This window comes from Manis javanica, chromosome 2 (assembly GCF_040802235.1).
Source record: "Manis javanica isolate MJ-LG chromosome 2, MJ_LKY, whole genome shotgun sequence".
NCBI classification, from domain to species: Eukaryota; Metazoa; Chordata; class Mammalia; order Pholidota; family Manidae; genus Manis; species Manis javanica.
In genome coordinates, this window is record NC_133157.1 from 97,772,091 (window position 1) to 97,794,462 (window position 22,372).

Sequence of the window (22,372 nt, forward strand, 5' to 3'; positions counted from 1 at the left end):
GACTTGTTTATATAAACAAAGTTCTTAAAAGGAATAAAGCCCTTTACCCAAATCAAAGGACACAGGAATGTTGAGACCTGAAACATTTGAACACCGTTTGGTCAGACTCCTCGTTGTAAGCTCATTTCTTGCTAAGTAGGTTCTTCCAGGATTCTTTCTACAGAAACCTACAGCTACAACACAGCTGCCCTGACACATTCACCTGGATTACAGCTCAGACTCACAGCCACGGGGGACACACCATGGCCTTCAATAAAATCAGATCATTTTAGCTGATCACAGAACTCTCAAAGTTTCTACTGGACAGTGGCTAAGTGGTCCATCAGCAGCTTCACATACACAAACTTAATAAGCAAATCTAGCAGGCAAATGGGGAAGAAGTTGGCTGACATGGTCAGGGCCAACACGATCACTGTCACAAGCACCCTGATACAGGCCCCAACCTGTACCCAGGCCTGCTGGGCACCGGGGTGGGGCAGCGGATGGGTGCTGGGGGAGGGCTTGTGTCCAGGTACAATCGCTTGTTAGGCTCTGTGCTCAACAGCACCAACCATCTTAGTGAGGTTGTGTGTAGGGCTCTCGCTGCAATAAATGTAGCTTAAAACATAACCTGTTGAATTTTATCTCAATATTCAAAAAAATGCAGCAGGAAGGCAGGTACTATTTGTTCTATGCATTTATTTATTTAACACTTATTAAGTACCTACAATGAACCAGGAATTATATTTTTTAAAAATTCAAAGCTATAAAATATGACCCCAGGAGAGAGGTTACCAAAAGCAGCCAGAAAGGATCACAATCTCTCACTCCTAAAATTCCAGTTTTGCAGCTCAGCTAAGGATCAAAATCCCCAGAACCAAGGAAAACCCCATAATGGAGAAGCTCCTGCCAAAGACCAAGAGAAGGAACTTGGGAGAGCCACTCAGGAAGGAGCCAGATAATGGGACTGAGGCTCTGACATCGGCCCCACCTTGTGCATTAAGGCATGGGGCACCATCGGGGCCTCGGTAGAATCTCCCACCTTGCCCTCCAATTTAGTGTTAAAGCCCTGACTTCTTTTCCTTTCCTCAGCCAATGCAAAGCAAAACAAACCAAGAAGAAATTCATCAGGATATATTCTCCCAATGACTTTGTTATTCAAGTCAAATCTAAAATTAAAAGTCAACAAATTGTGTGGTTTTATCCTTCATTTATGATGAGAACTGTCCATTCAAAAACTACACTAACACAATGCATTCCTAAATAGCAATCCAACTTTAATTGTAGGGCATTGAATCACTTTGCAAACAAATTACAGTCACTACGATTTATCAATAAGTACTGTACTGGTGGTCGGTGGGTTTGGTTTTTTTTTTCTTTTGGCAAACTTAGAACAAACCAGAGAACAAAATATAAATCATCATCATCAGGTAGAAAAATAAAGTCAAACAAACCTAAGTATTTATCTATCTGTCAAGTGATTCATACTGAAAACTAAAATCTACACTTACAGCAGACTGTAAAAATCCTTAGTGCAAGAAACATAACCAATACAGATCAAAACTTCTTAATGAATATGGAGAATTTTCCTATACAGAGGTAGAGTCAAGTGCACAAGGCTAAAACAATATTCAATAGTCTAAACAAGACTGAGCCAGGTTTTATGGATTCCACTTAAAAGTTATCAGACTGTATGTATATACGTACAATAAATAGACTATACAATTTTTTAAAGTAGTTTAATAAACTCCACAAAATAATAGCAGATGCACTGAAAGTATTTACATAAGTCAATTTTCAAATCTCTCTTGTTCAAATAAAAGGGATAAAAATATGATTTCTGCTTTAAAGGCAGAACTTCTTTCCTGAAATGGATCAGTAAAATAAGGTACTTTACATGAGAGGAACTAATTTATGCTTGAGAGGTATTCATATTCAGCTAAGAAAATATGTCCCTTTTTAAGCGATATAGATTAGGGAATATAAAATGGTATTTTCTACATTTTTAGATCTCTATTTAAAAGTTCTAAATCCAACTCTTACTTGAGGAGAGAAGCAGATTTTGGTACCCATACAGAGTATATCAACACAATTACAATGGGAAGATAATTAACTTGTCATATTCTGCTTGTTTGCCCTTAGAAGTTTAGGTCAGAAAGAACTTGACAGTATTTTTGGCCCAAACAGTTACGTTTACAGGATACAAATTTTATGGAAACCTGACTAGTGCTTTCAACTTGGTGTTCTTGCGATTTCAATTTTCTGAGTCTCTTTCACTCCTAAAGCACATTTCATGGGGAGCAGATGTCTGGGGACTGGGGGTATGATCTTAGGGTACTCAAGACAAAGAATGTTAAAAGTCCCAGGTTTTCCAAGCTCACACAAGAGGAAGGTGAAACACACATTATCTTCTGCATTCACCTTACAGAGACCTGAAAAAGGAAACAACTCAGAAACCACTGTCATTGGGACCCAAGAAAATATGCAAAAACCCAAAGCATTACATGCTTCATTGACTCAGGTTCTGAGACTTAATATCAAATTTACTCACTGATATTCTATCATTAACCTTTTTATTTTACTTAATATATAAAAGGTAAGCTTATCTAGCCCATAAGGAATCAGGGATAGTCAGAAGAGGAAATGGTACGCCATAATGAATGAAGCATAAACTGCATAAACCTTCACAGTTGGAATTTTGTGTGACTTCTCTAAGCACCCACAATGAAAACGCAAGTTGAGTTTTTTTATTCTGTCATTCTGTGAAAAATACCTTAGTAAAGAGTAACATTTTGCTCTTCAATGATCTTCCCACTGGAATACCCACCCCCGCCTTTTTTTTTTCAATTTTAGGTTTTTAAAAAATTGTATACAAATAGACTAACTTTGATTTAAAGTAAACATACAAAAGTTGAGAAGAATATTGCTTGCAACAATAGACACGGAAGTAAGGGATGAACTGGTTGAGCAGGGGGCACAGAGAAATGAGGCACACACCCAGCACCTGGGACGTCTCCACCCAGCAACACAACTGTGCTTCAGCCCACCAAGTCGCAACAAAACCACAATTTCAGATCAGAGGGAAAAAAACAACTGCACGGAAATCGAAGGCACAAGCACCCATGTGATCTAGAATTTTCTTGGGGTGAGGAACAGGAGGGACGGGGAGGCTTTTGGTTCAGTATATGGTCAAGTCAGTTTTGCCACTGTTGGAGAAAAACAATATAAAACAAGGTGTACAGAAATGGAACAAACACATCCCACTTGTGAGGAAGAAGCTCAGGAGACAGCTCGCAGGAATAGTGCAGAGAGAAACAACCAGTGCTGTTTATTTGGATGGGCCGTGGTGGGTACAAACTATTCTCTGCTCCATGGGACCAAACCCAAAAGATAATAAAAACAAACAAAAATCCCTCAAATCCCAATAAAGCAGTTAGAAGGAATGCAAGAAGTCTTACAGAACATACTGATCCAGACAGAGGTGAGCTGTGGTCTTTATGCACCCAACTGCCACCTACTGACGCATCTAACTACGCCAGCAGCAGACGTCTCCCCTGCATCCGGCCTGTGTTTCCCTCCCTCTCTCCGTATTTCCTCCTCCAGGGGAGAGTCTTCTTCCCTCTGTGAAGGAAGTGCTGTTGGTGATGATGGCGAAAGGCGTGACACGGGATTTCTGGAACACTGATTCGCTTCTCTAGAAGCCTTGCATGGGCTGGTCATCAAGGCAGCCTGACGAAGCTATGAATTAAAAACAAAGAGGAAAGAAAAACAAAACAAAACCATCCCAAGTCCACCCTTCCTCAAACCAAAAGAGAAAGTGTGGGATGGTGGGCCTCCATGGGGACGCCTGTTGTTAGGAGATGATGGCTGGGGACCACCTCGGCAGAGTCAGATTGTCAGCACTTGCTGACCGCTTCCTCGTGGACCGCCTCAGGTCCTTGTACTTGTCTTCACAGAGGCGAGAGATGGCCTGGGGACAGAAGAGAGACCGTTCAGATCATGGCAGACTCAGGAGCACCCTTCACTCACTCTTGGGACACCTACCACTGTGTGCCCACACTGTCCTGGTCCCCAGGGACACTTGTGAGCTAAGCCAACAAGGGCCCACGTCCCACGGCCCAGGTCTACACCAATCACAAAGGAAGGGGAGGAAAAGTCCGCTTCCAAAGGGCCTATAGACCAACTGAGAAAATCATCTCAAGGTGTGACGCAACTGCTAAGATGGTGTAGCCTGGTGCTAGCTGGTCCCAGGTTTGAGGCCGGCTCCCCACTCAGAGTGGGGCGGCGGGCATGCGCCCCACTTCTGGCCCTCAGCATCCTCATCTGCCAAGTGGGTAACGACACCCTGTCCTCCTCGCAGGACTGGTATGAAGCACCAGAGCTCTGTGCTGGACGCACAGAGAGGAGGGCTGAGGAAGTGCCACAAAGGTTAATGGGAGAAAGTTGGAGAGATGACCAAGCATTCCAGTCAACTCTAGATGATTGCAGAGGAAGAAGGCTGGCAGGGGAGCACAAATACATGGGCTGCACATACTCCTCAGCCATAAAAAAGAGAAATCCTGCCATTTGAAACACATGGATGGACCTAGAGGGTATTATACTAAGTAGCTGGTCAAAGACAAAAACTGTACGATTTCACTTACATGTGCAACCTAAAACACAACAAATGAACAAACAAAGAGAGACAGACTCCCAGACACACAGAACACACTGGTGGTCACCACAGGGGAGGGAGTGGGGGGATGGGTGAAGAGGACAAAGGCACAGACTTAAAATAAAAACATTTTTTTAAAAAGAGAACTATGGGACAAAGGGACAATCAGCATGGCCCTTATTTTGTTGACGAGGACAGTGAGACTCCTCAGGAGAGAATGGGAAGCCACCTCGGGCGAGGGCCTAGCCAGAGCCCCCCCAGGGCCGCTGTCAGTCCAGCTGAGGCTCATACCCTGATGGCTGTCCCAGTCTTACTCACCCTGCCATCTCCAGATAGCCTGGGGCTGGGTGGCCTCATGATGAGCAAATGTGAGGTCTTATAGTCCCTCTGTAATTCACACAACAGGCCAGGGCCTGTGCTGGTTGCTAGGAATACACATGGCCTCCATCCTCCAGGACACCATCACCAAGTGACACCAGGGCAGGAGCAACAGGCCCACATCTTGGGATCACCACCGGCCTTTGCTGGGATTTCCACAACAACCCTGCAGCTCTGACCTCCTGCCTTTCCTGGGGCCAGGCCCACCCTGTCCCAGCCTCCCCACCATGGGGCTGGAGCCGCTCCAGCCCCTCCCCCAGGGGCTCTGCAGCAGCTCCTTCCCAGCATGGAAGTATCCACAGGAGGCCACAGCCAACAGGAGCCCCTCCCAACTCCACAGCTCCCTCTTCACTCCCCTTCTACCGTACTCGCCAACCCTCTTAGGTGTTCACCGTCTGTGTCCATCACAGAAGGTAAAGGGGCAGGCTCATGCGCTTCCAAGGCCCACCTGTGGTGGGGGCCTGAGCATGCAACGTGCCTATGTGTGCAGTGGACATGGACGAGACAATCACGGTGCTCATCATGGAGGCACAGACTTGCAGGGTATGGTCCTAGTACTGGAAACAGAGGGAACTGGCGGCTGAGTCTCTTACTTTCCCAATCCCACGACTGCATTTTAGAAAAACAACTCAGCGGAGGCATGGAGCCCAGCCTGAAGGACAGCATCAGCAGTCAAGGACATCTTCCTCCAACTGAGGGATCCATGAGGTGAGCAGCTGGACCATCACACCGAGAGTCCCTCATCTGAAACATGCTTTGTATATGTCATACAGGTGGCGTAATTACAGAAAAGAATGTCAGTGTTTAAGGGCATCAAAGCCCTTATTGGTAAAGCAAATTATTTTCACTTGTTTAAACTTCCTAAGCTACCATCTGTTTTTCCTCTGCTCATGAACAGTGTGTCTGAATGTAATGCCAGAATAATAAAGAAGCTACAGTCTCTTATTCTAGATCTCATGGTGAGAACTGCTGCTGGCTTCGCTCACATCTCCCACATGCATGCAGAGAAGCGAACCAGCTTAACAAAAAGGCAAATAAATAATATGTTAATAATCCCAAGAAGGAAACTTGATTAAACTGTGGAAAAGACTTCGTCGAGGCTCTTGGCGCCCTTGCTTCCTCTGCTGTGCAGGCACCCTCCCAGAGCAGCCACTGGAAGGACCTGAACACATGAGGTGCACAACTTCAGGGAACAGCAACACCTTGATCCTCCCCACTATCCACGTTTGCAAGCCGATGGACGGACAGCGATGCTAGGTCTGGAAATAATGAAATCCTATTCCTTATAAATTATTTCAAAGGGGTGTCAACTGCTTTTCCAGAGGAGGGGTCGGTGTCTGTCTCCTCAGGACGGCCAGCTTTCCTCCCGCTTCCCCGGAGCAGGCGAGCTTGCCCTCCTTTTGGATCAGAGAACCTGACCCGGTGAACAGTGGGCACCAGCCCCAGCTCTGCCAGCCCGTGTGTGCACCACTGGCTGGCCTGAACCACCAGGCATGCTCCTCAGAGTCCCTCACACCTGCTTCTCCTGTGGGTAAATGGCTGCCAGGGGCCCCGAAGCCCTCCCAGCACCACGGGACACCAGGCCTGCAGCACAGGCTGGGACCGGCCTCAAGGGGCCCAGCTCACTGCGCCATCTAGTGCTTGTGAAGGGCTGGCAATACTTGCCTGGGAGCAAATTGAGAATTGGGAGGCTCAAATGGCAATTTCATTCTAAGGGCTGATACTAATTAGAGCAAAGAGACTGAGTTCTGAAAATCTCACTGGATTTTTACTTTAAACCCAGTAAAGTGCATCCAGTCTTTCCCACAGTTTGACCAAGTTTCCTCCTTGGGATTATTAACATATTATTTACCTTTTAAATTGTCATCTAAAATTTTTGCTTTTTTCACCTTGTGAATATATCTTCAAGATATTCTGCCCCCCCCCCACCTCTAGACTTTGTTTCGTTCTTGGCAATTAGCCCTCTTTAGACCACCACTCTGGCCATCCTGACTCTGAATAGGGGATGATGTTTAAGTTGGGATGGTCAGTGGGGCAGGCAGCACAGACCTCCTGGGTGTCACCAAGCTTGGAACAATACTGTGCCATCCACTGCTTTGGTCAAGGGATCTGTGGGATGAGACCAGGATGGTAGTCGGGGGGCCGGGGGTGGAGTGGGTACCTTGGCACCCTTTTCAGGAGGAGAGGGTCTCATCAGTGATCCTTATCACCCCACCACTTTCCATCCTGTCAGGAAGTCAGATGCGAAGAGCTCGGTGCACGTATGAAGCTGAGGTATGTACAAGTATGAGACACAAAAGCCGTACAGCTCAACAATGACGGCCATAAAGCCAGACCAAGACCAGTGGGGCTGGCCCAGCTCTGTCTGGGCTGCAGAGAAAATGTTTTGAAAAAATAAAAAGAAGATCAAACCTTCTTGGATCTTCTGATCTTTTTCCTCACAAAGTGTATGCTGGGAAATACCTTTTTGTGGGTTTAAGAAAAAAAGAGGCTTAAAAAAAAATCTTTCATTTGAAAAACAGAATCAGTGCATATTAAATAAAAACTGGTATTAGAAAGTTATTCAAAATATGATGTTGTACAAATTACAACCAATTAAATTAACTGACCAGATAAATCCAGGGTGACTCATGCTTATTTCAGTGGAAGAAACTGTCACTGTGATTACACACGTGCATGTACCCAGGCATCTGCCGCAATACCAAAACCCATGTGCTAGAGCATCATACCTCAAGCTTGTGAGCCCGCTCCCTGCTCAGGGGCTCCAAGGGAAAGCTCAGGTTGTTTGCTTCTGCCAGAGAACGAAGATCAAAATAATACTTGGCATAAACACTGGAAGGAACGTTGATGTTAAACTGTAGCAATTCAAGAAACTGTCTCTCTAGCTCATTCCTGCAAAGACAGAAATAGCACACACTTAGCTGCCATCCCAGACTCCAAGTCCCACCAAGGCACGCTGCAGGGGACCAGACTCCAGAAAACTGCATCCTCCAGGGAGAAAACCATCTAATTAACTGCCTGGTTGGACACCACAGTTGCAGTTTAACCACCAAACTGGTATTAAAAGCCAAGTGATCCAGTGCCCAGAAGGATGAGGACTGATTAATTGGGATGATCACCAAAAAGTGCTTCAGGGAGTCAGTTCACAGAGACCTCACATACGCACAGCAGGCTCCACCTGCCAATCTCAGCATGAACCATGAGCTCAGCTCAAATGCAGGGCAGATGGAGCAGGCAAGAGTTGTCAAGTGGAGACTAGTGAGGGCTACAGACAGCATCCAGAGGGAAGGCCAGCAGACCTAGAGGAGGCCTTTCCTCAGCAGCCCTTCCCCCTTTCCTGAGAGAAAACTGTGGAAGAACTGCCCTGGGGGCTTCCCTAGGCACAGGGGGAATTGGCAGTGAATCCTAGCTTCAGTCTCTCAGCATGGGCACTCACCAGCTCTGAGGACTGAAAACCCCAAGCAGGCATCTGATCACCTGCAGGGTTTGCTAGGAGGCACACTGCGGGGCCACCCTGGTCTCGGACTTAGCAGGCCGGGGCAGGCCTGACAATGTGCATTTCTAGCATATGCCCACGGATGCTGATGCTGCTGGCCCTGGCCAAGGCTGGGAGAAGCACTCGACTTCATAGACTGTCAGTTTAGGAGCCAATGCAGGTGTTAAAATTCATCTGGCCAAATCTTACTACACTGGTGGACAGTGCCTGCATTGGGGTATGGGTGGGGACTTGATAATATGGGTAAATGTAGTAACCACATTGTTTTTTCATGTGAAACCTTCATAAGAGTGTATATCAATAATAACTTAAAATAAAAAAAAAAATCCATCTGGCCAAGCCATTTATTTTCTGATGAAAACAAATGATGAGTAACCAGAATAAATTTTATAACTTTTCATTGAGGACTTTCCCATGTTGGTTATGAGCACTGGTCCCGGCTGGGTACCAGTTTTAGCTGCCTCCCCAGAGAGCACCCTGTACCCCTAGCAGACTGCAGAGCCCCCCACTGCTGCCCTCTGTCATGCTCAGCTGCACTGCTGAGTCACACAGTTGCCCTATTTGTCCCCTTATAGCCAGAGACCATGACATCTAATCTCATGCCCCCAGCCCCCCAACATACAGTTGGTACTCAATAATTACTGTTATGAATGGAGCAGACCCAGCCCAGCATGGAGAGATCAGGGAAGGCTTCTCATGAAGTTAAGAGCTGAGCTGAGTCGGGAAGAGGGGCACTGTGGCATAGAAGAACAAGGCTGGGTGGGTGGGATATCTCCAGTGGGCTGTTCACCAAGCCACCCACACCCCTGCAGAAGGACACACTGCCACAACTTCCTGTGCATGGAGCTGGAGACTGACAAGCCCTGTCACGAGTGCCAGGCCTCACCCCTCTCAGCCCAACCCCCCTCCTCTGACTCCACTCAACACAGAGCCTCCGAGGTCTGGGTCTGTTTGCGGGCATCTGACTTTTCCTGGCCTCCAACTACAATGGCACCACCAGCCTGTCCCCACGGTGCCAAGTCCCAGTCTGCCTCTGGTGATGCTCACTAAGCCATCAGAGGCTGAGGACTGTGACTTGGCTTGTGGGACTGAGATGGGGGCAAGGGTGGGTGGCTCCAGAGAGGGAAACCAGTGGGCAGATGATAACTAAGAAACCACGGCAAGCTGGGGCTCTGCTGGTCCTCTGTCAGGTACTGTCCTACCCGAGACCTGAGCTGAGCACTCACACTCTTGTGGGCACACATGTGCCTTCTCCATCACCCTCTCAGAGCTACACACTAAGAACACAACACAGCAGGTTAGCTCATTACAAAAATCACTCTATAAACTGTAGGAGCAAGGACAAGCCCAGGCCCTGGTAAGGTCATGGGGATGAAGGGTTGGTTGTGCAACAGCTTGTGACCTCCTTCCATACCTAGGTGCCTCTTGTCTAGCCCACCATGATCTTTCAAATGTCTACAAATAATCTCTCTTTCCTTCCTCCATCTTAAACGAATTCAATACTCTTTAGGCTTGAAACTTTCTTGAAAGCTTTTTGAAATTCAAATCCTCCTTGAAACTTTATTTCTAGTATTTTCTATTTAATTTGTTAAAAAGAGAGAGAGAGAGAGAGAGAGAGAGAGAGAGAGAGAGAGAGAGAGAGAGAGAGAGAAGAACTGAACAAGTTGCTATTGAGTGCTTTGGTGGGAAAAAGCAGGAAGCCATAGGGAGATGCTGCCTAACAGGCATGATCTTCCCACATGGCCTAGTGAAAGGAGCTAAGCTTCAAAAGTACACACTGTGCTACACTTTACTTCCTTAAGGAAGTTAAATTACTTTGACTTATTTGACTTTAATTTATATTTTTAAATTACTTTTTTAACTTTGGGGGATTATTTTTATTTTCTAAAACTCACCTTAGCTTGAAAACACAGCAACTCTAAAAGCCCTATTTCCCTCAGAGCTTAAACGGAAACGTTCAAGAAAAGCCTGAAGAAAGGTTGTTCTTTTATCCACAAAACCCTGGGAAAATGCCACCTCGTTCAGAAACAATGACTTTGAATAACTTTTACTTATACCTGCTTTGAGACTTAATAAGCATTCATCCTGTGGAATACTGGAATCCAGGTAAACGTAATGAAATACATAAATAATACAAGTAATAAATACAAATACAAATAATGAATGTCAAGGATACCTACCGAAGTGCCAAGACCAATGGGCGGGAAGGCGCTCTCTGGGGTGAGCTGGAAGCTGCCTGTGGGAGACTGCCAGCTGGTGGCCAAAGTGTGTCACTGCAGGTCTTACTCTCCCAATGCTGAGAACCTCGTTTTATAAGACAGCACAAAGTCCGCCAACCTGCCACAAGTGGCATATGGGCTCTAGTGACTCTTGCTGAGAATGTACACTCTGATTAAAGTCAAGAGGAATTTGCTTCTCAACAAGGTGGCATTTTTCCAGGGGTCCTTGGAAAAAAGAACCTTTTTCCAGGCTTTTCTTGAATGTTTCTGTTTAAGCTCTGAGGGAAACGGATTTTAGCGCTGCTGTGTTTTCAAACCAAGGCCAGTTATAGAAAATTAAATTGCCAAAATTTTAATTCCCAAACTACAGCAGTCCATTTTAAAGGGGCATCTGACAGCTTGTGATGTGGTAAATCATTAGAATATGAACAGCAATGCAAAGAAATGGCTTGATGATTTACTGCCTTCAACTGGATTAATTATGAGGAAATAGTTATGATGTAAAACTTTACAAGAAGTAAATTCGGATCAATAAACAAAAAATACATTTTGGAAATATTTGCTACATTAGATCAACACTGTAAAGAAATCCAACTGACTTGGTGCAATTTGGCAACTTGCAAAAGGGCCTCTGAAAATGGAGTAAAGAGAGTTGTTTTCATCATCTAATAATCTGCCTGCTTTTCTAGAAAAGTGTGTTCACTTTAAAAGCCAGCCACTAGATGAGCAATTCTGCTTTTGGATATAGACCCAAAAGAAAGCAGGGACTCAAAAATGCATTTGTACACCCATGTTCACAGAACCATTATTCACAACAGCCAACAGAAAAGCAACCCAAATGTCTACTGATGGATGGATGTGGCAGATACACAAAATGAGTATTTTCAGCCTTAAAAAGGAAGGAAATATCAGCTGACAACAGTATACAAGATGGATAAACCTTGAGGACATTATGCTAAGTGCAATAAGCCAGTCACACATACTACATGACCCCACTTACATGAACTACCCACAGACGTCAAATCATAGAGACAAAGCAGAGTGATGGCTGCCATGGGCTGGTGGTGTGGGGAAAAGGGGAGATGTTTTTTGACGGGTACAGAATTTCTCTATGACTTATCCTGAGGCAAATTCCTCTCCACTGTGAACCTGTGAAACCAAACTACAGCAGAGGGACAGGGATGGACATACTACTATAAAAGGGTGCGGTCAGGAAACACAGAGGCCACAGGCTCAGGTTAAGTCCAAAACCCAGTGGGACAGGCTCCATAGGATTTCGAACTTGGGAATGATCTTCTGTGGCCCATGGTCCATCATGCAGCCCACTGTGGCAGCCCTGCCAACTGTCTGGCCTCACCCCAGGGTCCTCTCCAGACCACACCTCCTCATCTTTTGCAACGGACACAGGCTGAGCTTGGTAAATTTGAGATTCTCCAAATCTTTAGTGTCTGATCCCTCTTACACGGTACCATGAGCAGCAAGGAGAAACCAGGCAGCACCTTCAACTCTCTGCTTGGAAATCTCCTCAGCTAATTGAAGTTCATCACCAGAATGGTCCTGGACAAACCTAGCCAAGTTCCCTTCCACAGATGTTCCTGTCAGACACCTCCCTTCAGGAGCACCATGAACTTTCACATTCCAGCCACGCTGTGTTTGCGATGATGTGTGCATTATCTAGGAGAGAGGCTTGCTCTAAAGCTCTCTTCTTGCTGAGCCCTCCCCAGAACGGCCTTAACAACCATATTTCTACCAACAATCTCTTCCAAGCACTCTAGGGTTTTTTCACATGTACCTCAAAACTCTTCCAGTCTCTACCCATGATCAGCTCCAAAGTCCCTTCTGCCCCTTTAACATGTATTAGAGCTGCCCCACTTCCAGCTGCTGTGATCGTCACCACCCACCAGGCAGCTCTCGGTTCTGGTGGCTGGAAGCCAACGATCAGGGACAGCAGTCCCCCGGGCACGCAGACACCCTCCTGTGTCTGCCCCCAGTGGTCACTCTGCCTGGCCTGTCACCGGGATCAGGACCTACCCTAATGACCCCAAGTTAACTTAATTACCTCTTTAAAGACCTTATCTATAAACACAGTCATATTTCAAGGTGCTGGGGGTCAGGGCTTTAACTCAAGGGACGTGGCTCAGCTGGGAACTCTGGTCTCCAGCACAGGCTCAGGGGGCGCTGGTCTTCATCCTGGGGGTCTACTTCCTTACAGCACACAGGCCTTCGCTAAGCATGCCCAGGCACACACACACCAACATTAGGGATGGATTCCTGGATCTGTAGCTCTTGTTTCTCTCTCTTAAAATAGACTTGCCAAGAACACATCTCATGATGTGAGGGCCTCCTCTGGCTCCTTCTCTCCCACTTGTCGATCTGCAGGGGGAAGCAGGCTGCTCACCCAACCTTACTGAGATTCAGTCCAGTATCCTGAGGGGCACAGCCCGCAGGCAGGGCGAACATCATTATTCCTATCATCCTGTGTATTGCCCTCCTTCCCTTGGAAGTCACAGCCCCTATCCCATTCCTTTTGAGTCTCATGTTTTTATGGGGCTCCTGTCTATATGAAACTGTATTTGTTTTTCTCCTATCACTCCTGTAAATCTCCTGCCTTATGTCAATTTAATTACTAGACCAAAGAACCTAAAAGGGAAGAGGGAAAAACTTTTCCTCCCCTACACACGCATCATCTACTTTATTTTACGTAAACACAAAAGGGCAGCCATGATGTCATTCCCATACCATGCAGTCCCAGTTCAAATGAGACAAAAGTGCTGATGGGAGAACAAACCAATACAGGGAATATGTTAGCAGTGCTCCCCACCTTGCACCCAAATGGTCATCTCCTGTATGTCTGTCTGCATGACAATTATTTTTTGGGCTGTTTCACCCTGAAACAGAATCAAGAATTTAATTTTCCTTATTATCAAAGATGTATTTATGCTTTCCTTACTTTTGATGATGAAGAATCACAGACCCTGGAAGGAGTTTTATAGGTCTGCAGCAGGAACTGGCTCTGCAAGCAAAGACCTAAGAACACAAACAAGCATATACTTCAAAGTGTCCCACAAGCATGGGGCAGGGAGGGCCTGGGCTGGTGAGGAACCCAGACCCAGAGCAGCCACGTGACCCCCCAGGGGTGGTAGACACAGGCAGTGAAGAACCTACGCCCCCAGATTACGGGGCCAAGGAGGTGGATATGGATTGGGACACCAATGGGAATGTCCACTAGCCTGAAGCTTCCTCAAGGAAGCCAAACACACACTATGAGAAAACTTCAGCAAGAACAGTGCCCGCAGACCATCAGGAACTCTAAGTATTCATTCTGATTGTTTTCCAAAGCAGCTCCTACCTCCTTTGAGGCTCTGAAGCTATTTCCTGTATTCCCAGACCCCAGGGACTCTAGACAGCAGGGCCGCAGGTCTTGTGAACAACCCTCTCCTGAATCTGAGGGCTGAATAGGCTGAGATCCTGAGGCTGCCCTGAGGCTATGGGAGTGGACAGGACTCCCAGGTTTATGGCACATCCACTGAACTGTGGGGACTCCGAGACCAGCTGGAGAGGACACACAGCCAAATGTGGAGACACATGAGGCCCCAGGGACAGAATGCTGATTTTACGCAACTGAACTTGCAAAACATGACAAAAGCAGTGAACATTTTCTTTCTACAACTGAAGAGAAACAGACAATATTTAGCACCTCTGCCTTTTGGGAAGGCTGTTGCTCACAAAAGACCGGCGTGGGGCATTAACTTTTAAGCAGCCTGCAGAGATGGGGCACAGATAAAAGCCACCACATACTGTCAGACTGTGCTGGCTCTGGCCCACGCCTTTCTAACTATGGCAAAGGAATGCTCGCCTATCAGAATCTCTGGAACCAGTTTCACAACATCACAAAGGATTAACAGTACCTGTTAATGACCTCCAATGCAGAGAAATACAGGTTTTTGCTTGATAATCTACAACCGTGCCCTTGTTGTACAGCTCACAACAGTCAAATCCATTCATTCTGCAGGAGACACCCATGCAAAAGGGGTGTGGCCTCCTTCCCCTACAGTTCCCTTGGGACATGGAATCTACCCAACACACTCACATGTCCTCCACCGTGATGTCTTTCAGGATCTGGCAGTAATCCACATTCCACACAGCCTGGTCGTCCCATACCTTGGAGGCCAGCAAAATCGCCCCAAGAACAATTCGCTTCCAGTTGGCCGGACAGATATCTATTTCTGCATATGTTAGAAGTCTTTCAAGGTACACCTGGAAGACATGAGAAAGCCAGAGCTAATGTCCTGAGTTGTTTCTCCTACAAACTACCACAAATAGTCTAACACTGTTTAACTGCATTCCATGAGCCTTCAAACAGGGATTAATCACTGGATCATACTTATTTTTAAACGTCAAAAGACTCAGCTGGTCTGATATATAACAGGCGCACACTGTGTAATTGGATGTGTGGAAGTAGCTGGATCTTAAAAGACTGAGGCAGGAACAAATTCCAGGAGCCACAGGTTAATCTCTCATTCTATCAACTGTGACATCAGTACAAAATCTATGAAGAACAAAAGCTCCAACAAAGAGACCAAAGAATGTGAAAGGGATAAACCTATTTTCTTCTGTCATTTTTTTAATGAAACTTTTTATTTTGAGGTAACTAGATTTACATACAGTGTTGAGAAACCTATTTTTTTTATTGTGGCAAAATATACCTAATTAAAATTTACCATCTAATCATGTATCAGTGTACAGCTCTGTGGCATTAAGTACGTTCACACTATTGTGAAACATCACATCTGTTTCCAGGTTTTTCATCATCCCCAAACGAATCTCTGCATCTACTAAACAACTCCCCATCCCCCTTTTCCCAATGCCTGGCAACCACCACTCCACTCTGTCTCCATGATCTGATCACACCAGGGACCTCACACAGGGGGATTCATGCGGCATCTGCCATTTAGTGACTGGCTTATTTCACTGAGCATGATGTCCTCAAGATTTAACCAAGTTGTAGCATGTCGCAAGCTTCCTTCCTTTTCAAACGCTGATTAAATCCACTGTCTGTACATTATGTTTATCCATTCATCCATAAATGGACATTTGAGTGGTTTACTCCTTTTAGCAACTGTGAATAATGCTGCTGGGAACACTGGTATATACATATCTATTCAATTCCCCCCTTTACATTTTCTTGGGCATGCATCCACAAGCAGAATAGCTGGATCACATGGTAATTCTTTAAATGTTTTTGAGGAACCATCATATTATTTTTCTGCAGTGGCTGTATCACTTACATTCCGACCAGCCACACACATGAATTTGGATTTTTTCACATCCTTTCCATCACTTGTTATTTTGTTTTTGTTTTCAAAATAGTCACCCTAGTGGGGTTGAAGAGTGGTATCTCAACTGTGGTTTTGATTTGATAAACTCATTTTTAAATAAAGTAATTTCAGCTCAAGTTGAAAGTGAAACCAAAAACATAGGACTTATAAATTGTCATAATTTCGTTTGAAGATAGACATCAGAAATACCCACAAAGCCCACCTCCTAAGTTGGGTAACAAGGTAAGAATGCTTTTAAAATTTCCCGTAGTAAAACTCTGATTGTCAGTATGTTTTATAGTCTCTGAACCATGGAATTATCATTTCTACAGCTTATCAAATACATTTACAAAGTGGAATCACTGCAGGAAGAAACAATCATCCATGATTTTTTAAGAGCTTACTTTTCTAAAACAGATGAAATCTGTACAGTATTAGAATCAGTCATACTTTACATTACCTGTAAAGTCTTAAATATTGTGAAATTTTACCGTTGGTAGAAGAACAGAAGTACAGTATAATGCCAGAAGTCGACTGATAGTCATACAACAGACCACAGATGAGAACAGGTAACTGAGAGGTGAACTCAGTCCACATTCGCCGTCTCGATACCAAGTGCAGAGAAGCCAAGATGGCAGCATGAGTAGGGCAGCAGAAATCTCCTCCCAAAACCATACATATTTTTGAAAATACAACAAATACAACTACGCCTAACAGAGAGACCAGAAGACACAGTACAAGAGCCAGGCTACATCTACATCCGCAAGAACTCAGCACCTTACAAAGGGGGTAAGTTACGGAGCCACAACCCTGCAGGACCCGAGCACTCCCCCAACCCCAGCTCCCAGCGGGAGGAGAGGAGTCGGAGCGGGGAGGGAGAGGGAGCCCAGGACTGCTAAATAACCAGCCCTAGTCATCTGCACTGGGAGTGCAAACATTGCATGGTGTACTGGATATTAGAGAGATGGAAAGGTAAAATCTGAGACTGAGACTGCAAGCAGGTGGGTCCCCACAGCCAGCTCCCCTGGGACAAAAGAAAGGCGGGTGCTTTTTGAAAGTCTTAAAGTGACAGGGGCCTCACAGCGCATGGAATTGTCCTGGCACTCTCAACCCAGGGAATACTGAAAACCTTCAAGCGCCCTAACCCCCTGGGTGGCAAAGCAGCTCTGAAGCCCCTCACGGCAATGAGCAGCCTGCCATTCATTACCCCCAGCCAACACTGCCACGCCACAGCGGAGTGGCCAGAAAGCGGCCCTGCCTGCAACAACCGCCTAGAGTCTCTTCCTGGCACACACCTGCCCGGGCCAGCCCAGAGGCTGCCGCCAGTGCGCAGCTGCCTGGCGCAGACAGAGGAAGCCAGAGCAAGGTGCGAGGGGGAGCCATTCTCAGAGGAGAGCACACCCGGCGCACCTGCCACTCCACACAGGGCTCTCAGCTGCCCCAAGGGTGGCCCCACCCACATCAGCTCAGGGGATTAACCCGGAGGCTGCTCCCAGTGTGCAGGTAACTGACCCAGGCAGAGGAGAAGGGCAAGACAACCAGCAAGCAGGAAGGGACTTTGTTCTCCCAGCTGACACACGCGCTACCTGCCTACGACTACCTCTATCGCCATGAAAAGGCAGAAGAATTTGGTCCAGTAGAGAATCACCCAGAGAACCCCCAAGAGAGGGCCTGGGGAGATAGATATAATTAATGTTCCTGAAAAAGAAATTCAAAATAAAGGTCATATCAAACACCTACAAAGAAATGTGCAACAGCTAAGGGTTAAAGTCAGGAGGGAGATTACAGAAATGAAACAATCTCTGGAAGGACTTAAGAGCAGACTGGATGAGGTGCAAGAGACTGTTAATGAAATAGAAATCAGAGAACAGGAATACAGAGAAGCTGAGGCATAAAGAGACAAAAGGGTCTCCAGGAATGAAGGAATGAAAGAATATTAGGAGAACTGTGTGACCAATCCAAATGGAACAATATTCACATTATAGGGGTACCAGAAGAAGAGAGAGAAAAAGGGATAGAAAATGTCTTTGAAGAAATAATTGCTGGAAACTTCCCCAAACTGGGGGAGGAAATAGTCTCTCAGACCATGGAAGCCCACAGATCTCCCAACACAAGAGACCCAAGGAGGACAACACCAAGACACATAATAATTAAAATGGCAAAGATCAAAGACAAGGACAGAGTATTAAAGGCAGCCAGAAAGAGAAAAAAGATCACCTACAAAGGAAAACCCATCAGGCTATCATCAGACATTTCAACAGAAACCTTACAGGCCAGAAGAGAATGGCATGATATATTTAATGCAATGAAACAGAAGGGCCTTGAACCAAGAATACTGTATCCAGCATGATTATCATTTAAATATGAAGAAGGGATTAAACAATTCCCAGACAAGCAAAAGTTGAGGGAATCAGCCTCCCACAAACCACCTCTACAGGATATTTTTAAGGGACTGCTCCAGATGGGAGCACTCCTAAGGCTAAAAAGATGTCACCAGAGAAAATAAAATCACAGCAAAGAAAGCAGACCAACCAAATACTAACTAAAGGCAAAAAATAAAATCAAATATTCACAAAAGCAGTCAAAGGAAACACAAAAGAGTACAGAATAAAACACCTAACATATAAAGAATGGAGGAGGAGTAATAAGAATGGAGAGGAATAAAGAATCATCACACTGTGTTTATAATAGCTTAATAAGTGAGTTAAGTTAGACGGTTAGATAGTGAAAAAGCTACCCTTGAACCTTTGGTAACCATGAACCTAAAGCCTGCAATGGCAATAAGTACATATCTTTCAATAATCATCCTAAATGTAAATGGACTGAATGCACCAATCAAAAGACACAGAGTAACAGAATGCATAAAAAAGCAAGACCCATCTATATGCTGCTTACAAGAGATGCACCTCAAACCCAAAGACATGCACAGACTAAAAGTCAAGGGATGGAGAAAGATACTTCATGCAAACAATAGGGAGAAAAAAGCATGTGATGCAGTACCTGTATCAGACAAAATAGACTTCAAAACAAAGAAAGTAACAAGAGATAAAGAAGGACATTACAAAATGATAAAAGGGTCAGTTCAACAAGAGGATATAACCATTATAAATAGATAGGCACCCAATACAGGAGCACCGGCATATGTGAAACTAATACTAACAGAACTAAAGGAAGAAATAGAATGCAATGCATTCATTCTAGGAGACTTCAACACACCACTCACTCCAAAGGACAGATCCACCAGACAGAAAATAAGTAAGGACACAGAAGCACTGAACAACACACTAGAACAGATGGACCTAATAGACATCTATAGAACTCTACACTCAAAAGCAGGGTACACATTCTTCTCAAGTGCACATGGAACATTTTCCAGAATTGACCACATACTAGGCCACAGAAAGAGCCTCAGCAAATTCAAAAAGATTGAAATCCTACCAACCAACTTCTCAGACCACAAAGGTATAAAATTAGAAATAAATTGTACAAAGAAAACAAAAAGGCTCACAAACACATGGAGGCTAAACAACATGCTTCTAGCTTCTAAATAATCAATGGATCAATGACCAAATTAAAATAGAGATCAAGCAATATATGGAGACAAATGACAACAACAACAGAAAGCCCCAACTTCTGTGCAACACAGCAAAGGCAGTTCTAAGAGGAAAGTATATAGCAATCGAAGCCTATTTGAAGAGGGAAGAACAATCTCAAATGAATAGTCTAAAGTCACCGTTACTGACACTGGAAAAAGAAGAACAAATGAGGCCCAAAATCAGTAGAAGGAGGGACATAATAAAGATCAGAGAAGAAATAAATAAAATAGAGAATAAAACAATAGAAAAAAATCAATGAAACCAAGAGCTGGTTCTTTGAGAAAATAAACAAAATAGATAAGCCCCTAGCCAGACTTATTAAGAGAAAAAGAGAATCTACACACATCAACAGAATCAGAAATGAGAAAAGAAAAATCACAATGGACACCACAAAAATACAAAGAATTATTAGAGAATACTATGAAAATCTATATGCTAACAAGCTGGAAAACCTAGAAGAAATGGACAACTTCCTAGAAAAATACAACCTTCCAAGACTGACCAAGGAAGAAACAGAAAATCTAAACAGACCAATTACCAGCAATGAAATTGAAGCGGTAATCAAAAAACTACCCAAGAACTAAAGCCCTAGGCAGATGGATTCACCACTGAATTTTATCAGACAGATAGAAAAGACATAATAGCCATTCTCCTTAAAGTTTTCCAAAGAATAGATACCGAATGCTCACTGCATGCCAGGCACCACACTCATCTCGGCAGACACAGGTGGGCAGGCGGCACCTTGGGAACTGGGCTGGGAGGGGCACAGCCAACAGGAAAGGACAAGGGGTTGGCAAAGCAGCCCCAGGAGAGGACGGGTGTTTAAACCAGGGACATGGCAGTGGAGACCAGCAGTCATACTCCAGAGATCGCAGTAACCCCAGGAAGAATGCGCAGGTGGGCTGCAGGCTGCAGGGGAGGCCTGTGGCTTCCAGCTTGTGCAGCTGGGTGGGTGAGGCCCTTAAAGACGGAGCGCACCAAGGAGAAAGACAATTATGAGTCTGCCTCTGGACACTTCATGTCTGAGACATCCCGCAGGATGCTACATAAGTTGTGCACGTGCAGATCTGAGCTCAAGGGAAGCAGCAGTGAGATAGAAAATTTGAGTGTGTGACATGCAAACAGAATTGGCCATGGCCATGAGTCTGGATGACCTGGGGAAGGGCTCAGAGAGAGAAAGAGAGGCCAGGCTGAAGCCTTGGGAGTCCCTCCTGTTTTAACATCTGGAGATGGATGAAGGGGCAGCAAAGAAAAGGGATAAATAAAGTCTGCTATGTTCTGCCCTTAAGTCTTGTAATAGTTTGGAGAAGAACCTCCACGGCAAAGCTAAGTGCCTAATACATGCTGGAATTCAGCTTCCAGTGTGGACAGGGCATATGAGAAGGAAAGAGAGGTGGTCTCTTTCACAAGTGAAATTAGAGCAGCAAGGACGCTTCAGACAGGGGCTATGCAGGTGGAGGGGGCAGGGGACGCAGCAGGGTGGAGGTATTTAGAAGGGAGAACAGGGAGGGCAGGGAAGCAGGGAGGAGAAATATCCTTAATGGAAGCATACTCTCGGCAGGTCAAGAAAAGGCAGACCACCAGCTAGCAGCTGCTCCCAAGCCTCCCATTGTTCCCTTGATCCCTAAGCCCTGGCAGAGGAGAGTCATGTGCTTCCCCAAAGCAGCAGATTCTTTCTTCTGGCTTCCTTTGCCAGTGTGTACCAGCTGGTTATCTGTTAACAGGGTACAATGGTGAACATCCAGGAAAGTTCGGAGAGGGGGCAGGACCTCGTCAGCCTCTTCCATGGAAACAGAGCTTTGCCAAGATAGGGGGTTGGAGCTCACTGTTTGCTGACTGAGTAAACAGATGAATAAATGGCTCTTTTGCTTAGAAAGGTTATTGTTGTTTTCATTGTTTTATTAATGAAAAAACTATTTTTGAAATCCAAAAAGCCTGCATTCTATGGCTAACCCTGGATACCAGGTATTCCCTAGCACAGATCAGGGTCACTGTAGTAAAAGAAAAAGTTAAGATCATGAGAAGAAATTACTAAGATACTTCAAATTGCAAAGACAAAAATAACCAATAAAACTATGACAAGAAGCCCTAAGTTTCCTGAAAAGTAATGAAACAGAAAACCATTACAGGGCAAGTCTACCTTGCCTTCCCCCCAGAGGGGTTGGTCGGGGTAACCCTCCACCTGCCCCATTGCTGCCTCTATCTCAGTATCATGTAGGTGCCTTCTGTTGGTCTCTCCCCCAGTAAGCCTAAGTTCCATGAAGACAAGGACAGTGGGCATCTCATGCTCCTGGTGCCCAGGATCTAGCACGGTGCTGGGCAGGGCAGGCCCACATGCTTGTTCAATGGACACATCATCTTGCAGAAGGCACAGGGGCTCTAGCTCTGAAGGCAGCTATGGGGGGCAGGTTTCCAGTGTAAAGGACTTAGCTAATCAAATGAGCAGATCATGGCATTCAGAAAAGAGAACTGCATTTACACAGATAGTGTGTGTTTCAGGATGACACCCAGTCCCTGCCTTGGAGGCAGGGGCCCTGATGAACAACGAAGTCTCCCGGAGACAGCTGTAGCACAGGAGGGCAGAGCTCAAGCTGTGCCAGGAAGTCGGGAGGACCTTCAAACAAGCCTCAGGAAGTCATGAAGAAGGACATTCAAATGCACCACATGGGCCTTTGTGAGAGTTTCTGAATAGTAACAGCATTTGGTTGGGACAACCACTGGTGAAAAAAAAT

General features: G+C 45.4%; 1 protein-coding gene across 2 annotated transcripts in view; it reads right to left on the reverse strand.

Annotated features, from left to right (window-relative positions):
* Positions 1-1,235: 1,235 nt before the first annotated feature.
* CCNY (cyclin Y) overlaps positions 1,236-22,372 on the reverse strand; it is a 290,053-nt gene continuing 268,916 nt past the window's right edge. For both annotated transcript variants that reach the window (XM_037010329.2, XM_037010328.2), the window contains 3 exons: positions 14,817-14,983; positions 7,741-7,903; positions 1,236-3,949 (listed from right to left, as the gene is read on the reverse strand). In XM_037010329.2, the coding sequence (XP_036866224.1) occupies positions 3,833-3,949; positions 7,741-7,903; positions 14,817-14,983 (447 nt within the window). In that variant the 3' untranslated portion in view covers positions 1,236-3,832. The remainder of the gene's footprint in view (positions 3,950-7,740; positions 7,904-14,816; positions 14,984-22,372) is intronic.